The sequence below is a fragment of the Symphalangus syndactylus genome, chromosome 20, assembly GCF_028878055.3.
Source record: "Symphalangus syndactylus isolate Jambi chromosome 20, NHGRI_mSymSyn1-v2.1_pri, whole genome shotgun sequence".
Lineage (NCBI taxonomy): Eukaryota > Metazoa > Chordata > Mammalia > Primates > Hylobatidae > Symphalangus > Symphalangus syndactylus.
In genome coordinates, this window is record NC_072442.2 from 36,757,557 (window position 1) to 36,780,640 (window position 23,084).

The 23,084-nt window shown below is 49.1% G+C and overlaps 2 protein-coding genes and 1 non-coding gene across 14 annotated transcripts in view; 1 reads left to right on the forward strand and 2 right to left on the reverse strand.

Moving 5' to 3' along the window:
• ABI3 (ABI family member 3) overlaps positions 1-22,543 on the reverse strand; it is a 30,349-nt gene extending 7,806 nt beyond the window's left edge. For 2 of the 10 annotated variants that reach the window (XM_063628809.1, XM_063628808.1), the window contains exon 1: positions 4,621-4,862. In XM_063628809.1, the coding sequence (XP_063484879.1) occupies positions 4,621-4,737 (117 nt within the window). In that variant the 5' untranslated portion in view covers positions 4,738-4,862. Of the gene's footprint in view, positions 1-4,620; positions 4,863-6,568; positions 6,699-7,461; positions 7,633-20,548; positions 20,877-22,251 lie in introns of those variants that run through there. The other 8 variants (XM_063628813.1, XM_063628811.1, XM_055258714.2 and 5 more) reach the window with 7 other exon arrangements.
• Positions 4,363-12,328, forward strand: GNGT2 (G protein subunit gamma transducin 2). 3 transcript variants are annotated; one of them, XM_055258728.2, is made up of 4 exons: positions 4,363-4,381; positions 6,505-6,614; positions 8,025-8,130; positions 8,586-12,328. In XM_055258728.2, the coding sequence occupies exons 3-4, from the start codon at positions 8,047-8,049 to the stop codon at positions 8,709-8,711; spliced, it is 210 nt and encodes a 69-aa protein (XP_055114703.1). In that variant the 5' UTR covers positions 4,363-4,381; positions 6,505-6,614; positions 8,025-8,046; the 3' UTR covers positions 8,712-12,328. The 3 variants fall into 3 exon arrangements, with proteins under 3 accessions (XP_055114703.1, XP_055114700.1, XP_055114701.1); XM_055258725.2 differs by lacking the exon at positions 4,363-4,381 and adding an exon at positions 4,861-5,063; XM_055258726.2 differs by lacking the exon at positions 4,363-4,381 and adding an exon at positions 4,861-5,019.
• A 188-nt stretch (positions 22,544-22,731) lies between the features above and the next one.
• On the reverse strand, positions 22,732-22,803 carry TRNAQ-UUG (transfer RNA glutamine (anticodon UUG)). Its single transcript has one exon. It is a non-coding gene; the product is annotated as a tRNA-Gln (tRNA).
• Between the last annotated feature and the right edge of the window lie 281 nt (positions 22,804-23,084).

Genomic DNA, 23,084 nt, shown 5'->3' on the forward strand with positions numbered 1-23,084 from the left:
TAAGGAAACTGAGTCCCAGAACAGAGGGACTTTATTCATTCATTCCCTCTAATAGCTTTCCAATACCCTGAGGATAAAATTCAAGCTTCTAACCGTGGCCTACGTACAGCCCCTCCAGGTCTGGCTCCTGCCTTTCTGTTCACCTTCATCCCCTTTAATCCATCTTCACCACTCCCCCTCTCACACACTCCCCTCCAGCCACATTGGCCTTTGGGTTTCTGTTCCTGAACAAGCTGAACTGTTTCTGCCTCAGGGCCTTGGCACATGCTGTATTTATTTTCAGAATCCTTATTAGCAGGCCTCAGCTTCTCAGAGACACCTTCCTTCACCACACTAAGATCTCCCCTAGCCCACGCCTTCACTGCGTCTTTATCATATTTACCCTGTTCTCTTTTCTTCATGGCATTTAGCACTATCAAACATTATCTATGTATTTTTTTCATTATCTTCATTATCTACCCCCCCACCCCTTGCCTTAAATGGAAGTGTCGTGAGAGCAGGGAGCTTGTCTGTTTCATCCTGTATCCCGTCATGGAATCACACCCAACACGCAAAAGATTCTTCATAAATATGCACTAGTGAGTTAATTAGCAGGTCGAATGGGAACCCAAACATTCTCTGGGCACATTCTCACTGTATTCTAGGCACTGTACCAGGCACTGGCCAGGGTCACACTGCCAGTCAGTGCAGGAGGAGTCAGCAGGCTGTGGATGAAGGCAAGAAGTTTTTTTGTTTGTTTTTTGAGACAGAGTTTAGCTCTTGTTGCCCAGGCTGGAGTGCAATGGCACGATCTCAGCTCACCGCAACCTCTGCCTCCTGGGTTCAAGCAATTCTCCTGCCTCAGCCTTCCGAGTAGCTGGGATTACAGGCATGCACCACCACGCCCAGCTAATTTTTTGTATTTTTAGTAGAGATGCGGTTTCTCCATGTGGGTCAAGCTGATCTCGAACTCCTGACCTCAGGTGATCTGCCTGCCTTGGCCTCCCAAAGTGCTGGGATTACAGGCGTGAGCCACCCCACCCGGCCAAGAAATTGTTTTTGTTGGTCCCAGATCAGGCAGTGGGGGCTAGGGCAAAACTTCTGTGGTCTTTTGGTTCCCCAGGCAGCTTCCACATCTCTGGTCGGGTCATGGAGTTGCCATACTCTAGCCTGTACCTTTCTAAGGCAGGTAGGGGGCAAGTCTAGGGTGAATCTGGGGTAGGGCCAGTGGGCCAACAGGCAAGGCTGCACACTGGGGTCCCCTTGCTTGAGCCCTCAGGTGCCCCTCAGGGCCTGTCAATGGAGAACAGACCCACAAACTCTCAGAGCAAAGTCTGAGAGACACCTGGGAGCCTCTAGTGGAGCCTGAGCCAGAACCTTCTGGGAAGCCCATGCGATGGCTCTCTCCTCCTTGTCTTTCTTTTCCAACAGCAGGAAAGAGGTGCTCATTTGCAAGTCATTTACATCGCATTAGCATATGCAACAAAACTTACATCTCCTCAGCATATGTCACCAAGAATCTTGAATAGGCAAAGAAATCAACCCAGGATATTAACACCAGACAAGATAGCAGGTCTTGATTTAGTTCAAGACCTTCCTTTACTAAATGAGGAAACAGGCCCAGAACTGAGCAGTGACTACTCCTTCATCTCCACCCAGATTTCTTAGTTTGCCTGCCTTCTTCTGTACAGTTTCCTCCCCAAACTAACATGTGGAATTGTTGGCCCAAACAGGAAAAGTGTCTGCTTGGGCCCAGCTCTGGGCACCTGGAGCCTGAACACCTACTGACCCCTGGCTTTGCTTTTAGCCCGAAGTTAGGTCTGCAGGGACAAGCATCTGAGATACATCTCTGCGGCTGAGTGCTTGTTCATCATGCAAATTACCCTGTCTGTAAACTCAGTCAACCCTGGCTGAGAACTCTGCAGGTGACACTGGTCTGCCTTCCCTAATTCCCCATGGGTTTCCTAGTGTCTGGGTGGTGTGGGGAGAGAGGGGCTGCAGGTGGGGATGGAGGGTAGGGGAATCAGGCCTTAGGTAACAGCAGTTCTGAGATCCAGATCCTTCCTAGGCATTTGCCTAGACAAAGATCCTCAGAAAGGCCAGGAAAGGTAACAGGTTGTGTGTTCTAGTAGTTAGTGCTCTGCACGAAGGAAGCAGGAGTCCAAGGATTCCAACTCTGGTCAGGGCTTCTCATGCCCCGCATATTTTTGCAAGGACAGCTTCTCCTCCCTAGAACTGATTCTTATAATCCACCCTTCCAATGAATGGTAATGATGGTCATGGTGAGAGCCGCCATTTATCCTGCTCTTCTGAAGGGGCTGGCACTAGGCTAAATGCTTTGATACATTTTTATATTGAACCCATGGAGCCACCCCTGAAGGCAGGCACGAGAATCAGAGGAGAAACTTGCCATAGTTCCTGTAGTTGGTAGGTGGCAGAGCTGGAAATTGGACTTAAGTCTTTGCGACCCCAAATTGTGTGTGCACACTGTGTGTGCAAATGAGATCCCTTCGGAAGCTCTTTGAGGTGTGCAGAAGTTATGGAAGGAATGGAAAGGACTGCTTGGATCCTTGTCCATAGAGGGAACATGCCTTTCCATGCTAGGAGAATGAGCTGGTTTGCAAGCCTCATTCTGTCTCATCTGCAGGTGGTCACTCAACATCTACACAGACCGAAATGATACCCAGAGTAGCATTTTCAGTTAGTGGCATAGGGAGTGGGCTCTGGAATCAGATTTCTGCGTTTGAATTCGGGCTCTGACACTAGCTAGGAGACTTCTGGGAAAGTGACTTAACCTTTCCAAACATCAGCTTCCTCATTGTGAAGTGGGAACGGGACTCGCCTCACTGGACTTCAGATGAGGATGAAGGGAGGCCATGCTGGTAACATGCCTGGCCCAGAAGAAAGGTCCAGAGCATTTTAACTGCTGTCATTACTGACTCTCTTTAATCTGCCATTTCCCATGAGCACTTGTTACTCATTTATTTCTTTTTTCAACGTTTTCTTACTATGCTACGAGGTCCCTGTGCCTGTTCTCATAGTTTGGTTAGTACAGGTTAGAAAAATAAAGTTTTGCCCAAGGGGTAACAAGGTTAGCCTGCAGCTCTTCAGGGAGCAGAGGAAACCGGGGACAGAGAGGGCTAATAAACTGTCATAAAGTCACATAGCGTGTAGGGAGGCAGAAAGATGGAGAGGAAAGAGCTTGGCATCAGGATTCAGGGAAGCCCAAATGTGGTGGGTTATGCCTGTAATCCTAGCACTTTGGGAGGCCAAGGTGGGCAGATCACTTGAGGCCAGGAGTTCAAGACCAGCCTGGGCTGCATATCAAGACCCTGTCTTCACAAAAAAATTTAAAAAATTAGCCAGGCATGGTGGCATGCACCTGTAGCCCCAGCTACTTAGAAGGCTGAGGTGGGAGGATTGCTTGAACCTAGGAGTTCAAGGCTGCAGTGAAGCTATGTGAGCTATGATCATGCCACAGCACTCCAGCCTGGGTGACAGAGGAGACCCTGTCAAAAAAAAAAAAAAAAAAAAAGGCTGGCCAGGGACAGTGGCTTACTCTCGTAATCCCAGAACTTTGGGAGGCCGAGACGGGTGGATCACCTGAGGTGTCAGGAGTTCGAGACCAGCCTGACCAACATGGCGAAACTCTGTCTCTACTAAAAATATAAAATTAGTTTGGCATGGTGGTGCATGCCTGTAATTCCAGCTACTCAGGAGGCTGAGGCAGGAGAATTTCTTGAACCCGGAAGGCGGAGGTTGTAGTGAGCCGAGATCGAGCCATTGCACTCCAGCCTGGGCAACAAGAGCGAAAAAAAAGGAATGCCTGGCTGTGCTGTTTGGAGCTGTGTGGCCTTAGACAAGTCACCTCACCTCCCTGAGCTACTGTTTCCACATCTGTAAAATAGGAATTATAATACATGTCTCACAAGATAGTTGTACAGATTAATGAACTAACAGAAGTGATTTCCATCATGGCTAAGTTGCCTTGCCTCTCCTCCCTGAATCCAGGAATCTATGTTCTTAGCCCCAGGACAACCACACGATTTAAAACCTGTTCTACAATGCCACCTCCCTATCTTTTGCTAGTAGCCTGCTCCCAGTAGTCATGTAGGCCATCCCCCTACCTCTGCATGAGATCCCCTCTCTTTAGCCCAGCCTACTCTGCCTTATCCCCACTCTCCCTTTCCCAAACTCAGGGAAAGAACCCCTTTCCCTTGTCCATCTCAGGTTCACTGTGCTGTTTGGGAAGTTCTTCTGAAGCCTCACCCAGAGCCGGCCTGGAAATAGAATGATCGCCAGCATCTGTGTGAGGACGGAGGCTTTGGGTCTCTGAATTGACCTGGGAGGACTCAGAAGGATGAACCTGCGGTGACACCTGAGAACAGGATGGAATCTCACTGTCTGTCCCAGACCTCTGAGGCTCTGAGAGACAGAAGGGGCACAGTGGGGGCTTGGGTAGTGTGGGGTCAGGGTTAAGTATTGGGGTCTGGGATGAAGCTGAAGCCTGGAGTGGGAGGATTTCTCAGCCAAGGCCCAGGACAAGCACTGTCAGGATGGCTCCCGGGGCCCCACTTGGGGCTGGGTTCAGGGTCCCCCCTCCAGGGGCTGGGGTGTCAGGCTTCCGCCCGCTCTACCTACCTGCACATAGTTGTCCTCGCAGTAGTCAGCGACCCGCAACAGGGCACTGTGGTTGCCCCTCAGAGCCTCCCGGCCCATGGGGATCTCAAACTCCTGCAGCTGCTGTAGCTCCGCCATCACCCCCAGCCTCTGTCTGGCTCCCCAGGGAGCCCTCTCGTTTTGAGTCTCACCCTGCCCTTGATTGGTTGCTCTGCCTTCCCTCCCTCTTATTGCTTTTGGTTTCCTCTGCGTGAGACCCAAACCTGCTTGCAAAGGGCAGGCATGCTCATTCCGGGACAAGAGGAAGTCAGTCCTGCTCCCCGAGCCTGTGCCTCTCTGTCCCCTGCCCAGAGGAAGGGGGAAGCCAGGGGCCCCATTTGGGGGCCCAGCCCCCAATCCCACCCAGCAGAGGAAGCCAAGGTCGGGGCAGCTGTGATTGCTCCCTGGTCCTGGAGAGGAAACTGGTCGGTGGGGGGATGGGGTCGGAGACTGGGGAGGAAGGGGGCTGGCCTGCTATAGGGGGCGGAGGTGGATTTTCCACTCATGGAAGGCAGGAGGAAAGGGCAGAGGGTGGGGGCTTCCTTGGGAAGCTCAGGGATGAGTCACCAAGGGACAGGGGATTGGAGGGTGGATAGGATATGGAGATCCGTCATACCAGAGAGCAGGGCAGCAGCACAGCAAAAATAGAAAACAGCCGATGCGGCAGCAAGAGGGGTCTGGGTTGGACACAGGGAAGACATGACCAGAGAGGTTCCCAGAGGGGTGTTAGCAAGCCTGCGAAGGGTTGCATGTGATGAAGACCTGCCCTACATGCTCTGTGCTGATGAAGGCAGGACAAGATGAAATTGACCAAGTGTAATGTGAGGGACTCAGATTAGACAACAGGAAGGACTTGGATTTGAGAAGCACCAGGTTCAAATTTCAGATCAACATGCGGTTTTAGGAAGCAGCAGTGGACAGAGCACTGAGCCTGCCTAGGAGGTATGGGCTGTGGTTCACGCATTAACAGGACAGTTGGACCAGACGACCTCCAGGATCCTGTCCTGATTTCAAATTCTTAGAGCTCCCAGCTGAGAGTTGGACTGGGTCCTGGAGCAGGGAAGTTAGGATGGACCGCGGGCCTCCTCTCTGCCCCTCCCACCACCAAGCCTGTCATCCTAGAGACGGGAGAATAAGAGGACCTCCCACTGACCATATTGGTCCCTTAACTTTTGCTCCTTCAGCGGGTCCCTTGTCATTGGATGAGTGTCAACCAGAGCAGGAGCTCAATGTCTGTTAAATGGCATAGCCCTTGGGTGTTCCTTGGAGGAGAGCAAGAAAAAAACCAGGATGTAGGCCCTGTGCTGAGGAACCCACATTCGGGGCTCAGAGGGAGGCATGGCAGCAAAGAAGCTTGAACAGAGGTATTAGAGGGGGCCACGCCCCAAGTACTAAGTGGCACAGCCTGGTGAGCAAGTACATTTTTATTGAATAAGTGGATGAAGAGTGAGCTAGGAGAAATTCGTAAGGTGAAACTGTGGGGATCCAATGGGCACACAAGGCATCTTGGTTAAGGAGGTTAGGGGCCGGTCTAGGACTTGCGTCAGGAGGAAGGACAGCCTCAGAGCATGCTCAGAGGTGGGAAGGGAAGGAGGAGAAAGCAGGCGAAGGCGGGTAAGTGGGGCTGCACGGTGGAGGTGGGGAAATAGAAGCACTGCGGGCTCTAAGCTAGTGAGGTCACCAAAAGAGTGAGGCTAATGCAGGGTAAGGTGGTGAAAAGGTGGCTTCTGTTTTCGAGTTTGTTTTTGTGGGGAGAATGTCTATCTCTCTGCTCTGCTGTAGTGAGGGCTTGAAGGCTCAGGCGGGTGATGGGCTTAGAACTTTGAGCCTATGATCAGCTTAGGCATCAGAGATTTTGGTTTCCAGGCCATCTGCTTTATCTGAAGATTTTCAGCTGATGAAGAACTAGGAGGCTCAAACACTATCTTACCTGAGTCCAGGACGAGTGACTTGGAGAGTGTGCTCTTCTGTGGCAGGTGAGAGGGGCTGAGGTTGCACTGGGCTAGGATCTACTCTTAGTATCACTGGGGCTAGGCACCAGGAAGGCCTTCCTGATAACCCTGCAGTGATAATAATAACAATAGCATTATTAGTGATAATAAGTGTATTAAATGTTCATTATGTGCCAGGTAGTATATTATAATATTTTAAAGATATTATTTTCTTAGTACCCACAATAATTACATGTGGTAGGTTTTTTTAATACTCATTTGCAGCTGGGGAAACTAATACTCAAAGAGGTTGAGTGACTTCCCTAAGGCCACACTAAGGAAGCAGTAAGGAAGCAGCAGAGCTGGGATCAGAGTTGGAGTCTGGTAAGCTCCAGACCCCCTTGTCTGTCTCTTTTTTTTTTTTTTTTTTTTTTTTGAGTTGGAGTCTCACTCTTGTCGCCTAAACTGGAGTGCAGTGGTGCAATCTCGGCTCACAGCAACCTCCATCTTCTGGGTTCAAGCGATTCTCCTGCCTCAACCTCCTGAGTAGCTGGGATTACAGGTGCCCGCCACCACACCTGCCTAATCTTTGTATTTTTAGTAGAGATGGGGTTTCACCTTGTTTGGCAAGGCTGGTCTCGAATCCTCAACCTCAGGTGATCTGCCTGTCTCAGCCTCCCAAAGTGCTGGGATTACAGGCATGAGCCACAGCGCCTGGGATCTTTTTTTATTTTTTGAAACACTTGCGCTCTGTTACCCAGGCTGCAGTGCAGTGGCATGATCTCAGCTCACTGCAACCTTCGCCTCCCTGGTTCAAGCGATTCTCATACCTCAGCCTCCCGAGTAGCTGGGATTATAGGCACTCACCACCACCCCCAGCTAATTTTTCTACCTTTTGCAGAGATGAGGTTTCACCATGTTGGCCAGGCTGATCTTGAACTCCTGGGCTCAAGCGATCCTCCCACCTTGGCCTCCCAAAGTGCTGGGATTATAGGGGTGAGCCACCGCGCCCAGCCAAGACCCCCTTCTCTTGACCATTATTGTATACTCTCCCTTGTTGGACCTGGAGAGAAAGAGGAAAACTCTGAGTCACTATATGAAACAATAACGTTGCTTCCCAGATCTTCCTCTCTGAAAGAAACTCCTTTTTCTTTCTTCTCTGTTTCCTCTGTAGACAGACAGATAGATGCCTCTGTAGACAGACAATCCAAATTTCCTCCACAGGCAGACAATCCAAAGGCAAAAATGGTGCCTCCCCCATTAGACTGGGAGCTTCCTTCCCTCCTGACCCCAGACTCTTGAAGTGGCAGGGCATGCAAGGATGGAGTGAATATCTGTTGAATGATGAGGGGCCTGAACTGAGGGATATGGCAGGGAAGATGCTAGAAGTCGAGGTGTGGAGGGAGCTGGAAGAGCTGATGACATTTATGATCCTGGCTGATGAATCCTTTCCAGGATCAGGTCTGTCTAGGGCAGGATGGCCCAGGATCTCAGCGAGAAGGACCTGTTAAAGATGGAGGTGGAGCAGCTAAAGAAGGAAGTGAAAAACACAAGAATTCCGGTGAGCCTCCTCGCCCCATCCCTGCTCTTCCCTTCCTGTTCCTGATGAGCCCTGGGAAGGAGGAAGTGACCGAAATGGTGGTGGGACTGTTCCAGGGCCACAGAAGTAGTAGGAGGTACCTCTGGGATGGGGTAGGATGCAGACAAAGGCTGGGGTTGACCCTGTGAGGGTGCCAGCCTCCCTGAGCACAGGAGAGAGCTTCAGGGCCTTGGAGAGTTCAGTGTGTCCAGCCCTGTGTCTGGGCTGGCTCTGGCCAAGCAGCCCATGAAGGTCAGGGTCAGTGTTGTGGGTCAGATCAAGGAACTCACACCCCTGAACACCTGTCTGTCCTCTGTGTCTTTCTCCTCTTTGGCCTCGGTCTCTGCCCTGCCCAGAAACCTGTTTTTCCGGCACTGACCAAATCACGGATCCAGAGAAAGTAACAAGGACCTAAAACATTTTTCGTATTCTCGCAGATTTCTAAAGCGGGAAAGGAAATCAAGGAGTATGTGGAGGCCCAAGCAGGAAACGACCCTTTTCTCAAAGGCATCCCTGAGGACAAGAATCCCTTCAAGGAGAAAGGCGGCTGTCTGATAAGCTGATGGCACGGAGCCCCACCCTGAGTGTCTGTCCCTCTTCAGCCAAGCCCAAGTCTCCTAGACCCCCAGGGAGCCAGTGAACTGTCACCTTCTCTTCATCACAGAATGAGTAAAGATCCCTGAACAAATGCATTGTGAACCCATTCCCTACTCCCACCTTCAACTCTTTTCTCCCATTATTTCCTCCACCTCCTGGGTCTCTGCTGACCTTGCTGGGAACACTCTGAGGACAGTGTGGCTGGCTGAGCTGTTGGCCTCATGGGTGGTGGGGTGTGAGGAGCCTGCGATACCCTGAGACCCCAGAGGGCAGTCCTTAGGAAGCACTTACACCACCTTGGAACCCCTCCGTCTTTTCCTGCCACTCTCATCCTAGGAATAAAGCATTTCCACGCCAGAGTAGTTTGGGCTGGGGGCCAGGGTTGGGGGGTCCTGTCCCTCCATATCATGTCCTACCCTGTGGTCCTGTTCCTAGTCATTTAGATCACCCCAGATGGCCTGATGACAACAAGAGTTTGTGAAGTTATGATTTCATGATTTCTTTAATATTGTTGAGTAGTCTGTTAGTGCTGGGCACTGTGGATGGAAGAGTGTGCAAGACGAACATGGCTCCTATTTTCATGGAATTTAGCGGAGAAGACATGAAACAATTTACAATTAAGTCCATAAATGCTACAATGGGGAGAGTCAAGGGCAGTGTAGGAACACACAGCCGAGAGACATTCAGGGCAATGAACAATGTCAATGTAAATGCCGTCGAGGGGTGCAGAATGGGGGCTGGAAAAGCATGAGGCTAGAGAGGGAGATTGGGGTCAAGTCTTGAAGGACCTTTCGGTGAACTCAGGAACTTTCTTCTTCATCCTAAGGGCAATAGGAAGCCTAGGACGGTATTTAAGCAGATTCTGGTTAGCAGAAGGGAGGCTAGATCCCGCTAAGGACTGGGAATGTAGTGATGGATCAGACCAATTCCTGGGCCTTGCCAGCAAGGAAAGGACTGAAAGAGCCGCAGACAAACCAGCACTCATGATATAATGCGCTCAGTGCAACATCAGAGAGGTCTGCGAGGGCTATGATGGAATCCCATAGGAGGGCTACCTAATCTTGCTGAAGGGATGCGTTGAGTCCTGGGAAGGAAGACAGGAAAGGCCTTTAGAAGGAGGTGATATCTGGAGCTGAGTTCTAAAGGGTTAAGTTGTCAATGGGTGGATGGATGGCACTTCTGGTGGGCCAGTATAAACAGAGGCATGATATGAGAAAGGACCATGGTTTGAATGGGAGCACCAATCAGGTTGGAGTGGGAATGTCAAGAGGTCTAGATCCTTAGGATCTGCTGCTAGAGTGGGCTTGGAGGTGATTAGAGGGGTCTTGCTTGCTGAACTAAACAAACTTATTTGCTGGGAATGACTTGGTAATGTTAGAAGGAAATTTGCTTTTTTGGGGGAGAGGGTGACAAAATGTTGCTCTGTCACCCAGGTTGGATGCAGGGGCACAATCATGGCTCACTGCACCCTCTGCCTCCTGGGCTCAAGCAATCCTCCCACCTCAGCCTTCCAAGTAGCTGGAACTACAGGTGTGTGCCACCACACTTGGCTAATTTTTAAATTTTTTTGTAGAGGCAGGGTCTCACTATATTGCCAGGATGATCTCGAACTCCTGGCCTCAAGCGATCCTCCTGCCTCAGTCTCCCAATGTGCTGGGATTATAGGCGTGAACTACCAAGCCTGGCTGGAAATTTGCTTTTTACAAGATTGAACAGGGAAAGAGTGAAGGCAGAACGGCAATTAAGGAGGTGATTTTTCCATCAGGGGTGAGGTGAGGAAGGCCTGAATTAGGGCAGTGGCCGTAAGTCTCGGGGGCAGTAGGTAAGTTGATGAGTTCTTTGAGAAATAAAGTTTTCAGATCTTGACATTTCTTTGAGTTATGAGTGAGGGAGAATGAGTTGTCAAGGATGGTATCCAAGTTTCTGGCTTGTAGGGTTTACTAGATAGAAATGAAAGCAAGTCTCTGAAAACAAACCTAATCTAATAGTCATCCTACATACTACAGCTGCAGCCTCCCTTCCCCAGCTGATCACAGCCCAAATGCCAAGGGTGAGGTCACAGGGCCTCTGTGGTCAAAACCCAAGATCTCCAATTCCCAATTCCATCCTGACTCCATCTCACCATTCTGCAAGCTGGTGTCAATTCAACCACTCTCCATATACTCTGCTCAAGAGAAGGAAAAGATGAGGAATGAGAAAGAAAAAACATTAAAGACAGTAATTCTTCCTTCAAAAAATGAGGAAAGGTAAATATTCCATAGGGCTCCAGCAGTAAGGAAGGAAAAAAAGATGGGAGCGCCAGTCATGCGGCCATCAGCCATGTGGCTACAGCTTCCTTCTTCCACCTGCCCAGTCCTTATTCTCCTGTCTTCATGCAGGCTGTCACTGGTTGGGGTTCTGGATCCAGAGCGGCAACTCTAACCTCTGTTCCTGAGGCTCTTCAACCCTTGGTGGGACTCTGATTAGAGTAGCAGTTTCTTCAGCCCACCGTTTCCCAGGGCACTGTGCCCCAGGTGTTCTCTGGTTCCTCCTGTACCTTTCCTGGCCACCCCAGGGTGTGGTAACAATCACAGGACTCCTTGAGTCTCAGGGTCGGTCATCAGCCTGATACTCTGACCCCTTTTTCTGCCTCTTCCTAATGCCATAGGGAGCCTCAAATGGCAGGTCAGAAATCTCAGCTTCTAAAGGGATTATGACATTGTGCCTTGTGGCTTCCTTCCCTCCCTTCTTTCTTTCTTTCCTTCCTTCCTTCGTTTCTTCTTTTTTTCTGAGACAGAGTTTTGCTCTTGTTGCCCAGGCTGGTGTACAATGGCCTGATCTTGGCTCACTGCAACCTCCACCTCCCGGGTTCAAGTGATTCTCCTGCCTCAGTCTTCCCAAGTAGCTGGGATAACAGGCATGCACCACCACGCCCGACTAATTTTGTATTTTTAGTAGAGATGGAGTTTCTCCATGTTGGTCAGGCTAGTCTTGAACTCCCGACTTCAGGTGATCCAACTGCCTTGGCCTCCCAAAGTGCTGGGATTACAGGTGTGAGCCACTGCGCCCAGTGGGCAGCATTCCTTTCTTGCATGCCTAGACCTTCACACTGTTGATTAGGAGGACAAGAATGATCATTCTGAGAGTGAGTCATTGATGCCATCTGAGCCATCCTTTCCCTCCTCTAGCCTACAGATCCTTGAGTTTTTTAGCCATGAAGGGAAAACACTGTAAATGGTTTCTGGTTCCATTTATAGCACAGCCAGGAACCTTTCTGACATCACTTAGTCTTTGCAAAGTGGTGTCCACCTACATGGCACCACCCTGGGTCTTTACTAGAACAGGCTATCACTCTGTAAAGCCACTTGCTTCTAGATAACAGATACATGGTGAGATCAGCAAATCCTGTTGACAGTAGCCCCAACCTTATTTCTTTTTGTTTCTTTGGTAGTTTTATTTTGAAGAATTTTAGATTTACAGAGGCGTTGCAAAGTTAGTACAGAGAGTTGCCATATACCCTTAACCCAGCTTCTCCTAATGTTAACATCTTCATAACCATGGTACTTTTAAAATTAAAAAATTAACATTTGTTTAACACTGTTAACTGAACTCCAGACTTTATTTGGATTTTCCTAGCTTTTTCACTAATGCCATTTTTCTGTTCCAGGACCCACATTGCATTTAATGCCTTACTTCTTTTGCTAGGAAGAGCTTCTTGGTTGGAGCTAGCCTGGTCTAGGACACCATAGCTGCCTAGAAGACATCGCATGAGTCCATAGATGGTGGTGTTGGCAGGGAATACAAACTCAATTCCTGAATAAGTGCCTATTCCAGTGAGGACAATTCTGTGCCCCTTCCATTGACCTGCCACCAGAGAACTGGATGGTTGCCTTGAGGTCTGGTACTGTATGAGGGGCTCAGGGTTTCACCGTTGCCAGCTCATTGGGCAGTAGTGGAGCTACGCTGGCCTTGATGAAGAGAAGTTCATGCTGTTCCACCCAGGCATAGCCTCTATTCCTGCGTCTCTGTTTGCTTTGTTTCATGAGCTCTAGACAGCCCCTTGGTCATCCTGTCTATGGCTTGTGAAAAGCCTCTTTTGCAGGGAGCCTTCTGGTAAACCTGTTTGTAACATGCATTTTCAGTTTCCAGGCTCACCCAAAGAGGTCCAGCCACAAAGCTCTCCCCAGATCTCCTTGTTTTCAATTCACTTGTGCTTCAAGATCTTGTTCACCTGACTCAAACCTTAATTGCTTCCCAATTCCTTTCTCTGCTGACTTTCAGGGCCACCCTCAGAAAGTCAGTTTCCAGAGAAAGGAGAATCACTCTGATCCAGCCACCCGACGTGATTAGGAACTGAATTGGGGAGGAAGGGTAAGAATGGAGAGGAGATGAACTGGAGAGGTAGTGAAGAAGTAGAATTTTCAGGGCCTAGAGATTGATTGAATGTTGGAAGGATGGAGAAGAAATTATGAAGGATGACTTCCGGTTTCCTCTCTGGATGACTAGGTGAATGGTGGTGTCACCAGTTGGAAAGTCTTCCCCACCAGGTGATCCCACATGACTCCATAGGCTTCTCCTCCTCCCTTTGCACACCTATTGAGAATCACTGAGAGGTAGTAGCTGATATAACAAAAGTGGGCAGGATTGACCAAGAGGACTGTGTGGATTGAGAGAAGAAGGGCCAAGAATAGAGTTTGGAGGAACTCCAGAAACTCAGGCTGGGGTGGGGGAAGAGGAGTGTGAAGAAGACCAAGCACAGAGGGTCAGACGTGTGAGGCTGCCAGCAGAAACCACATAATTGAGATTCTAATGGTCTTGAGCAGTAAAAGGATGCCAAGCCAGGAAAAGGGAGTAAGCGGAAGGGAATGCTCTTGAACGCCTTGATTTCCTGGTCAAGTAACATGGAACTGAGTCATTCTCAGGTTTCCAATTCTGTATCACCCTCCTTCCACACTGCACCAGAGACTCCCAGGAAGGGATTCCTCAGCCTTAGAAGGCGGGGAGGGGGAACAGCTGACTGGCTAATGTGGCCTCAGCTCCTGGAGCTGGTAGCAGCTAGAAATCCTTCCTAGTAGGTTAGACAGCCCAGCCCCGCCCACCCTTGGGCCTTCCGGATCTTACCCATGAAGCCAGCAAGGAGTGAGGTGGGGACAGGGATTACCCCACCATGACCTCAGCACCTCTGGAAAAGTAAATCACAGCCTCTTGCCTCCCAACCCCACCCAATTCCCTACTTGACCTTAAGGCCTGGGGACAGAACCAGCTTTACGGGCCTTCGACCTCTGCTATCAGACAGGGTCCCCTGCTTAGAAGGGTGCATGCTAGGTTTAACACTCTGCTGTCCTCATCTTGAAATTCTTAATAATTTTTGAACAAGACCTACACATTTTCATTTTACACTGCACTCCACGCATTCCATGGCTGATCCTGTGTAGGGAGACAGAGGCCCTGGTCTGATGGAGGAGGCAGGATATTCATGCAGGGGCAGAGTTGCAGGCAGGGTTTGAATTAAGCACCAAAAAGATCTTGCTCCCTTCCCTCCTCTCCCTCCTCCCTCATTTCTGACAGAAGCTGGGGTAGGAGAAGGGCAGGGAGGTGACTTTGGAGTAGTTACTCAACGTCCCCTTGGCCCCTCTGATTTTCTTATTCTCTACCAGACCACGGAAATGGGAGAGGTGGGGGACTCATCACCTGTAGCATCAGAGCTGAGGAAGCTAGGATCAGGGAAGCCGGGAGAGGAGAGAGAAGGAAGAAGAGCTGTGCACGCACGGCCTTGCCGCTCCCCTGCTCCTCCCCGGCAGCCCATCTAATCACGCTAATTCCTAAGCAAGCTAATTCCTGGTGGAGCCAACCTCTAAAGCTCTCACATGTTCATCTGTTTATCGCTTTACTCCCTCTGCCTAGTCCTCACTTAAAGCTTGGTCACCTTTTACCCTGATGATTCCACAGTCTCCTGCAGAACTCCCCACCTTCCTAGCCCGGCTGCAGCCCACTATGCCCTTGGCTGCTAGTGGGTTCTCTGTAGCTCCCTCGCTTAATACTCTTCTTCACTCGCCACCTCCTGTGAGACCAAATCTAGACTCCTGGGCACCAAAGCCACCAAGGCCCTTCCGCATGAGGGGCCCTTATTACCTCTGGGGCCTCAGCTCTGCCTCCTACTCATCCCCAACCCCTACCCTGGCCCCCTAGGCTCCATGCATCAATATAGAGCTTCTTTTATTCCTTGACCAGTTCATGCAGGGCTTGAAACACCCCCAGCCTGCTGCCACTTCTTCATCTAGCTAATCCGGATAGTAAGTCACAACTAGGTTTAAACATCACATCAACCTTTCTCTGGCTTCTTGAGTCCCTAGAGACTTTGTGACCGAATGAAGAAGTAATGAAAAATTAGGGGCTTCAAAATTCAAGAGGTGTAAAAGGGTATACAGTGAACAGTCTCTTTCTCCTTTTCTCTCCCTGGTTTCATTCCTGGAGAAATCAATGTTCCAGTTTCTCATGCAGCCTTGCAGAGATATTTTATGCACACACAAGCCATATAAATGTTCTCCCCTTTTTACACAAACGGTAGCACTCCCATGCTATTCCGAGCTTTCGTCTGGATTTTTTTGCCTTTACCTACACCTGGATTTTACTTACCTTTCATCCACATATACTCCCGAGCCTTGCTTTTCATTTTACAATGTACTTTAGTCTTTGATTTATTGGTCAAGATTTCAAGCTCCCTGAGGGCAGGGAGCAAGTCTTTTTTTTTTTTTTTTTTTTGAGACAGTCTCACTCTGTCGCCCAGGCTGGAGTGCAATGGCAAGATCTTGGCTCACTGCAACCTCCGCCTCCCAGGTTCAAGCGATTCTCCTGCCTCAGCCTCCCGAGTAGCTGGGATTACTGGCATGCGCCACCACATCGGCTAATTTTTGTATTTTTAATAGTGATGGGGTTTCACCATGTTGGCCAGGCTAGTCTCGAACCCCTGACCTCAAGTGACCCACCAACCTCGGCCTCCCAAAGAGCTGGGCTAACAGGCTTGAGCCACCGCGCCTGGCTAAGTCTTTTTTAAATTTTGTATTTCTAGCACCAAGAACATGGTAGGTGTTAAAAGACTGTGTGTGGGCCGGGCACAGTGGCTCATGCCTGTAATCCCACCACTTTCGGAGGCCAAGGCTGGCAGATCGCTTGAGCCCAGGAGCTCAAGACCAGCCTGGGCAACATAGCGAAATCCCATCTCTACAAAAAATACAAAACTTAGCCAGATGTGGTGGCACATGCCTGTGGCCCTGGCTACTTGGGAGGCTGAGGTGGGAGGGTCACTTGAACCCAGGAGGTCAAGGCTGCAGTGAGTCATGATTGCATCACTGCACTCCAGCTTGGGCACTGGAGTGAGATCCTGTCTCAAAAAAAAAAAAAAAAAGACTGTATGTATTTTATAACTTATAGGCTTACACAGGGCACAGTGGTCTGCACCTGTAGTCCTAGCTGCTCAGGAGGCTGAGGCAGGAGGATCACCTGAACCCAGAAATTTGGGGCTACAGTGTGCTATGCCCCGGGCCCCTTCACCAGAATAAAACTGTTGGAAGAGGCTTTCAGACTGCTGTGAGGAGAAAGAGAGGTTCTTCCTACGCTACTGGGCATAGAAAGAGACAGAAATGTAGAGGAGGTCTCAGAGAAGCTGGAGCTAGGAGAAGAAGGCCAGCTGGGATGGTAGTGAGTGTCTAAGTGTTTTACCAATTATGGGTTCTAGAATCAAGTTAGTAGATTGCGACCAGTTTAAAAAAAATAAAATACATAGAAAATATCAGAGGCTGGGTGTGGTGGCTCATGCCTGTAATCCCAGCATTTTGGGAGGCTGAGACCGGCGGATCACCTGAGGTCGGGAGTTCAAGACCAGACTGGCCAACATGGTGAAACCCTGCCTCTACTAAAAATACAAAAATTAGCCAGGTGTGGTGACCCACACCTGTAGTCCCAGCTCTTGGAGAGGCTGAGGTGGGAGGATCATTTGATCACGACACTGCACTCCAGCCTGGGCAACAGAGTGAGACCTTGTCTTCAAAAGAAAAAAAAAAGGAAAGAAAAGAAAAAATATCAGAGTGTACTTTTACGTGTGTAAGGGTAAATATTATTTCTTTTTATTTATTTGAGATAGGGTCTTGCTGTGTCACCCAGGTTGGAGTGCAGTGGCCTGATCACAGCTTACTGCAGCTTTAACCTATGGGGCCCAAGTGATCCTCTTCCTTCAGCCTCCTGAGTCACCGTGACTAGAGGAGCACGTGCCACCAAGCTCGGCTAATGTTTAAATTTTTTGTAAAGATGAGGTCTCACTACATTGCACAGGCTGGTCTCAAATTCCTGGGCTCAAGTGATCCTCCCACCTCGGCTCCCCCAAAGTGCTGGGATTATAGATATGAGCCATCAAGCCAAGCCAAATACTATTTTTGTTTAATTTACTATTTTTTTGGTTTGTTTTTAAAAGGTTAGTCAAGTGAAGCAGTGGGAGTGGAGTACATATTATTTCTTAAACCTTTATTTCAGTTTTGTGCATGTGTGTATGTGTACACTGGTTTCTGATGAAAAACAGATATCTTACTGGGGGTCTTAGTACAAACAAACAAAAAATGGTGAAAGCCATAGGAGAAATAATGAAAAAGCTCATGGTGAGTAAAGTCCGAAACTGGGAATAAGGATTCACAGACAAACCAAACCTCAGAGAGGAAGGCAGGGTACATTTTGTGGAGCCCAATCTCCATCTGAGCGCAGAAATCTTCCTACACTCACAACTGACAAAGAGCTTTGAGCCTCCCTGGAAGACTTCAGGCACCAGCAGCTCAGTATTTCTCAAGCCTGTTGAAACCAACTTTGCAAAGATTCTGACAGTGAGAGAAAACTGACATGGCCGACTCTATCTTGCTTCTAGCCTCGCAGACTGGCTGTCTTCAGCTCATTCCCGCACGTAGGCCAAGCTAAACATGGGAGGAATTTGGTTTATAGTTTAACTTGAAAGCAAGGATGGTAATAGTCCCTCCCTAAAACTAACCTCCTCCTTGCTCAGGGACCCAAAATGTAGGCATAGTTTCTATAATCCTTTACTGTTCAGAGGTCATGTGGCCAGAGGTCACAAGATTTGTGATTTGTGCCCCCTGTAGATAACATCACTATTGTAAAACCTAGGCTTGGTCTTTTGAGATGCATTCTGGCAACTGACAGACCCCACCTAGATCAGTGATTCATGACTCAACTGGACCTGTGGCCCCACCCAAAGGCAGATTCAGCACAGAAGGGCCGTTTTCCACACCCCTATGATTTAATCCCTAATCAGTCAGCAGTGCCCATTCCCTAGCCCCCTGCTCATCAAATTATTCATAAAAACCCCAACTTCTGAGCCTTCAGGGAGACTGATTTGAGTAATAACTCCATCTCCAGGCTGGGCGTGGTGGCTCATATCTGTAATCCCAGCACATTGGGAGGCCGAGGCGGGCAGATCACCTGAGGTCAGGAGTTCAAGACCAGCCTGGCCAACATGGCAAAACCCCATCTCTACTAAAAATACAAAAATTAGCCGGGTGTGGTGGTGCATGCCTGTAGTCCCAGCTACTTGGGAGGCTGAGGCAGGAGAATCCCTTGAACCCAGGAGGCAGAGATTGCAGTGAGCCAAGATCACACCACTGCACTCCAGCCTGGATGACAGAACAAGACTCTGTCTAAAAAAATAAAATAAAATAACTCCATCTCCCACATGGCAGACCTCGTGTCAATTGAACTCTTTCTTTAATGCAATGCTGAGGTCTTGGTGAACTGATTTGGTTTGTGCAGCGGGCAGGAAGAACCCCCTGGGTGATTACACTGTTCTGCCAATGGACAGCTCAAGTTGTTAGAAAGTTCATCTTCTTTGCCCCTCTAACTTCCACCCATGACTTCTAATTCTCTGCCTCTGTTGTAATCCAGACTAGGAACAAATAGGCAAATAAACTAAGAAAGCTATCTTGTGACCTCTAAGTTTCATTTTCCTCCTGGTGTAAGTATTTGTGTTTCTCAAGTATCTGAGCTTCCACAGACTTCACTATTCTAGTTGTTTCTCTAGCAGTTACCATTCTTGACTATATTATGGATCAGAAATAGATATAAAGACTTTTCATTTCTATTTTACTAATTCTCACAACACTGCTATGCAAAAGGTACTATTATTATCCTTTTGCATATGAGGCTCAGAACACTTAAATTGCTTACCCAAATTACCCAGCCAGTTAGTGGCAGGATGAAATTTACCAATGTCTTTGTGTGATACCTAGAATTGATCTCAATCCTCCAGATGTGGTTTGACTGGCCCAAAGTAGAAAATCTTTATCCTGACTTCCCCTTGGTGGACAAAGTTTTCTTTTATTTAAAATAGAGATGGGGTCTCACTATGTTGCCCAAGCTGGTCTCAAACTCCTGGCCTCAAGTGATCCTCCTGCCTCGGCCTCCCAAAGTGCTAGAATTGCAGGCATGTGCCACCTTGCCCAGCCTAACATTCTTATGTATGTCTCTAGGTGCACATATGCACATATTTCTGTGAATATATGGGCAAGAGTGAAATTGCTATATCATAGGGTCTAGCATTTCCAACTTTAGTTAATGTCAAACTGTTTTCCACCAATTTACACTCCTACGAATGTTCACATTATTTCATATTCTTAACATCAGCATTGGCATTCTGGTGAGTGTGTAGTAGTATCTGATTGAGCTTTTAATTTGCATATGCATGATGACTAATGATCTCTTTCACCTTTTCATATGTATATCAGTTATTTTCAGTTTCCTTTTTCAGTGAAGTGCCCGTTCAACCCTTTTGTTATTTTTCTATTAGATTGTCTTATTGATTTTTAGGATTTTTCTTTTTTTTCTTTTAAACCCAAACTGACTACGTATTTTCCCTACTTTATTTTATTTTTGACACAGGATCTTGCTCTGTCACCAAGGCTGGAGTGCAGTGGTGCAATCATGGCTCACTGAAGCTTTGACCCCAAGGGCTCAAGCCAAGTAGCTGGGATCACAGGTCTGCACCATCACACTCAGCCAATTTGTGTATTTTTAGTAGAGATGGGTTTTTGCCATATTGCCCAGGCTGGTCTCCAACTCCTGGGCTCAAGTAATGCCTGCCTCAGCCTCCCAAAGTGTTGGGATTACAGGTGTGAGCCACCACTCCTGGCTGGATTTGTCTATTGTAATCTATATTTAAGTTATTTGTCAGTTATGCATTACAAATATCTTTTCCTGGCTGGGCAAGGTGGCTCACACCTGTAATCCCAGCACTTTGGGAGGCAGAGGTAGACAGATCGCTTGAGCTCAGGAGTTCAAGACCAGTCTGGGCAACATGGTGAAACCCTGTCTCTACTAAAGATACAAAAATTAGGCCGGGCGCAGTGGCTCATACCTGTAATCCCAACACTTTGGGAGGCCGAGGCAGGTGGATCACCTGAGGTCAGGGGTTCGAGACCAGCCTGGCCAACAAGCCAAAGCCCCATCTCTACTAAAAGTACAAAAATTACCTGGAGGCCTCTAATCCCAGCTACTCAGGAGGCTGAGACAGGAGAATTGCTTGAACCTGGGAGGTTGAGGCTGCAGTGAGCTGAGATTACACCACTGCACTTAAGCCTGGGGGATAAAGTGAGATTCTATCTCAAAACACAAAACAAACAAAAAAACCCAAATATCTTTTCCTATTCTGTGGCTGACCTTGTCATTTTATTATTGGGGTCTTTTGACAAGGAGAACATACAGGATCACATTAATATGGTGAAGTATATCAACATTTTAGAATCTTTTTTGTCTTTTTTGGGAAGACTTTCCTTACCTTGAGGTCGTGAAGATAGCCTCCTATGTTGTCTTCCAGAAACTTTATTGTTTTTTCTTCACATTGTAGTCTACAATTCACATGGAATTTATTTCTCTGTTTAATATAAGTTAGGGAGGAATTCGATTTCATATTTTTCCATATGGACACTCAATTGTCCCAGAACAATTTATCGAAAAGTAGGCCCTAGCTGGGCATGGTGGCACGTGCCTGCCATCCCAGCTACTTAGGAGGCTGAGGAGGGAGGATCATTTGAGTCCAGGAGTTCGAGGTTGCAGTAAGTTGTGATTGTGCCACTGCACTCCAGCCTGGACAACAGAGCAACACCCTGTTAAAAAGAAGAAAAAAAGAGGAGGAGGAGGAGGAGAGGGGGAATGGGGAGTAGGAGGGGGAGGAGGAAGAGGAGGAGAAAAAAGAAAGAATGAAAGGAAAAGAAAGTTCTTTTACCCACTCCTCTGTTGTGCCACCTTTGTCATAAATCAATTGTCCAGATACTTGTGGGGCTGAATCTGGGTTCCCTGCTCTGTTGCATTGGCATGTTTTCCCATCCTTGCACCAGTACCGAACTACCTCAATTTCTATAGCTTGCAGTTGATAATAAGCTTTACGCTCTGGTGGAGCAAATCCTCCCACGTCTCATGGCTAGGTATTTTTGAGGCTGGGATTGCTCATACACACAGATCCATTCAACCATTTAGGGAGAGTGTGGGGTGGGGTGGGGAGAATGGGTGCTCAGGGGAGAGGTGGGAGAGCAGCGCGAGGATCCTCTCTGTTTCCATGGTATCCTCCCAACGGGCGGGAACATATAACCACAGTGCCAATCACCCTGTGGGGAGATCATAAATGCGTCAGCGGACTCCCTTGTCACTTATCCTAGAGGGACAGGCACGTCTCAAAACCGAGATGCTGATCCAAAGAAGCTGCTTCACGCACGTCTCTCCCATACAATCCTAAAGGTAGGCCCTTTCCTGCAAAGCACGTGCGCCTGCTCGGCACCCTAAACACAGATCCTGGACAGATTTGCCCGGAGAGACGCGCTCAGTCCACCTGAGGACTCCCTTAAGATGCCCTGGCGGGCTGAAGAACTGGTCCCTTAGCCAAGGGACTGTTTTTCTTTTTCTTCTTTCTTTCTCTTCTCTTCCCCTCCCCTCCCCTCACCCTCTCTCTCTCTCTTTCTCCCCTCTTCTCTCTCTGTCTGTCTCTCTCTTTCTCCTTTCCTCTTTCACCAGCTACAGCATCTAAGGGACTGTTTTCTTTCTTTCTTTTTTTTAATCTCTCTTTCAAAAACTACAGCATCTAGGGACTGTTTTCTTTCTTTTCTTTTCTTTTTTTTTTTTTTTTTGAGTTGAAGTCTGTCTCCCAGGCACGATCTCGGCTCACTGCAACTTCCACTTCCCGCTTCAAGCCATTCTCCTGCCTCAGCCTCCCCAGTAGCTGAGATTATAGGGGCGCGTCACCACGCCCGGCTAATTCTTGTATTTTTAGTTGAGACGAGGGTTCACCATGTTGGCCAGGCTGGTTTCGAACTCCTGACCTCAGGTGATCCGCCCACCTCGGCCTCCCAAAGTGCTAGGATTACAGGCGTGAGCCACCGCATACAGCCTAAGGGCCTGTTTTCTGACTGACAGACACAGACGACCTCACTGAGCACTGGACAACCAAGACAAACACACTAGGGTGCGTGCCAGACCCGAAAAACTCACCCCTCTGGGGACCGCAGCCTCCTCGTTATTGTTCGTGACCAATTGGAGTCCCCGTTTCCCCGCCCCTTGGTTCGGTCGAGCCACTTCGTTGGCGGCTCAGGCAGCAGTAACGGATCGCGCTTGCTCAGTAGCCAATAAGAAGCATGACGGCACCCTCGGCAACCTGGGACCTCCTAGACCAGCCGACCTAGCTATGCCCCGCCCGAAGCAGCATCCTCCGGATCCTTTGGGTTCTTTCGGAAGTTGTCCTCCAGGGTGAAGTCGCGTTCGCTCTCCCATCAACACATTTATTTTTCTGCCCGACTCTCGCGCGTGCGCACTGACACCCCCAGGATGGCCCTGAAATGAAAACATCTTGAGAGAGGGGGAGGGACCCCAAGCCGCTGTAGGGCAGGCCAGTGGGGCTACCCACACAGCCCGAGGTGGCTGCTGCCGGAAGCTGTCCCCAAAACAGGAATTGTAGGACCAAAAGGTCTTGTGAGGTCCCACCGAGATTTGAACTCGGATCGCTGGATTCAAAGTCCAGAGTGCTAACCATTACACCATGGGACCCGCTGGCTGCTTAAAGCGTCCGCGAGTCTCCTCAAGCTAGGAGGGCTCTGGGCGGTCTTCCCAGAACGGCGGCGGTGTCCGTGTTTGCCGGACTGAGCCCTGGGCCGGTGCCCCACGGGCGGCGCAGCGAGGGCTTCTGCGTCCTTCGCGTTCCAGGCGTTTCTGGTCCCGGGGATATCATGTCTTCCTGCGCTCCTCCGGGGGCTGGGAGGTCGGAAAGGCAGCAGGCTGGCGGGGTTGACGATGTGGGGCCGGACTGGGTCCGGGGAAAGCCTGCTCCA

What these genes read in the sequence shown, in the direction of transcription:
- GNGT2 (XM_055258728.2), top strand. Translation starts at nt 8,047, where the DNA reads ATGGCCCAGGATCTCAGCGAGAAGGACCTGTTAAAGATGGAGGTGGAG. An exon ending in TGAAAAACACAAGAATTCCG is followed by an intron (nt 8,131 to 8,585) that starts GTGAGCCTCCTC and finishes GTATTCTCGCAG; the next exon opens with ATTTCTAAAGCGGGAAAGGA.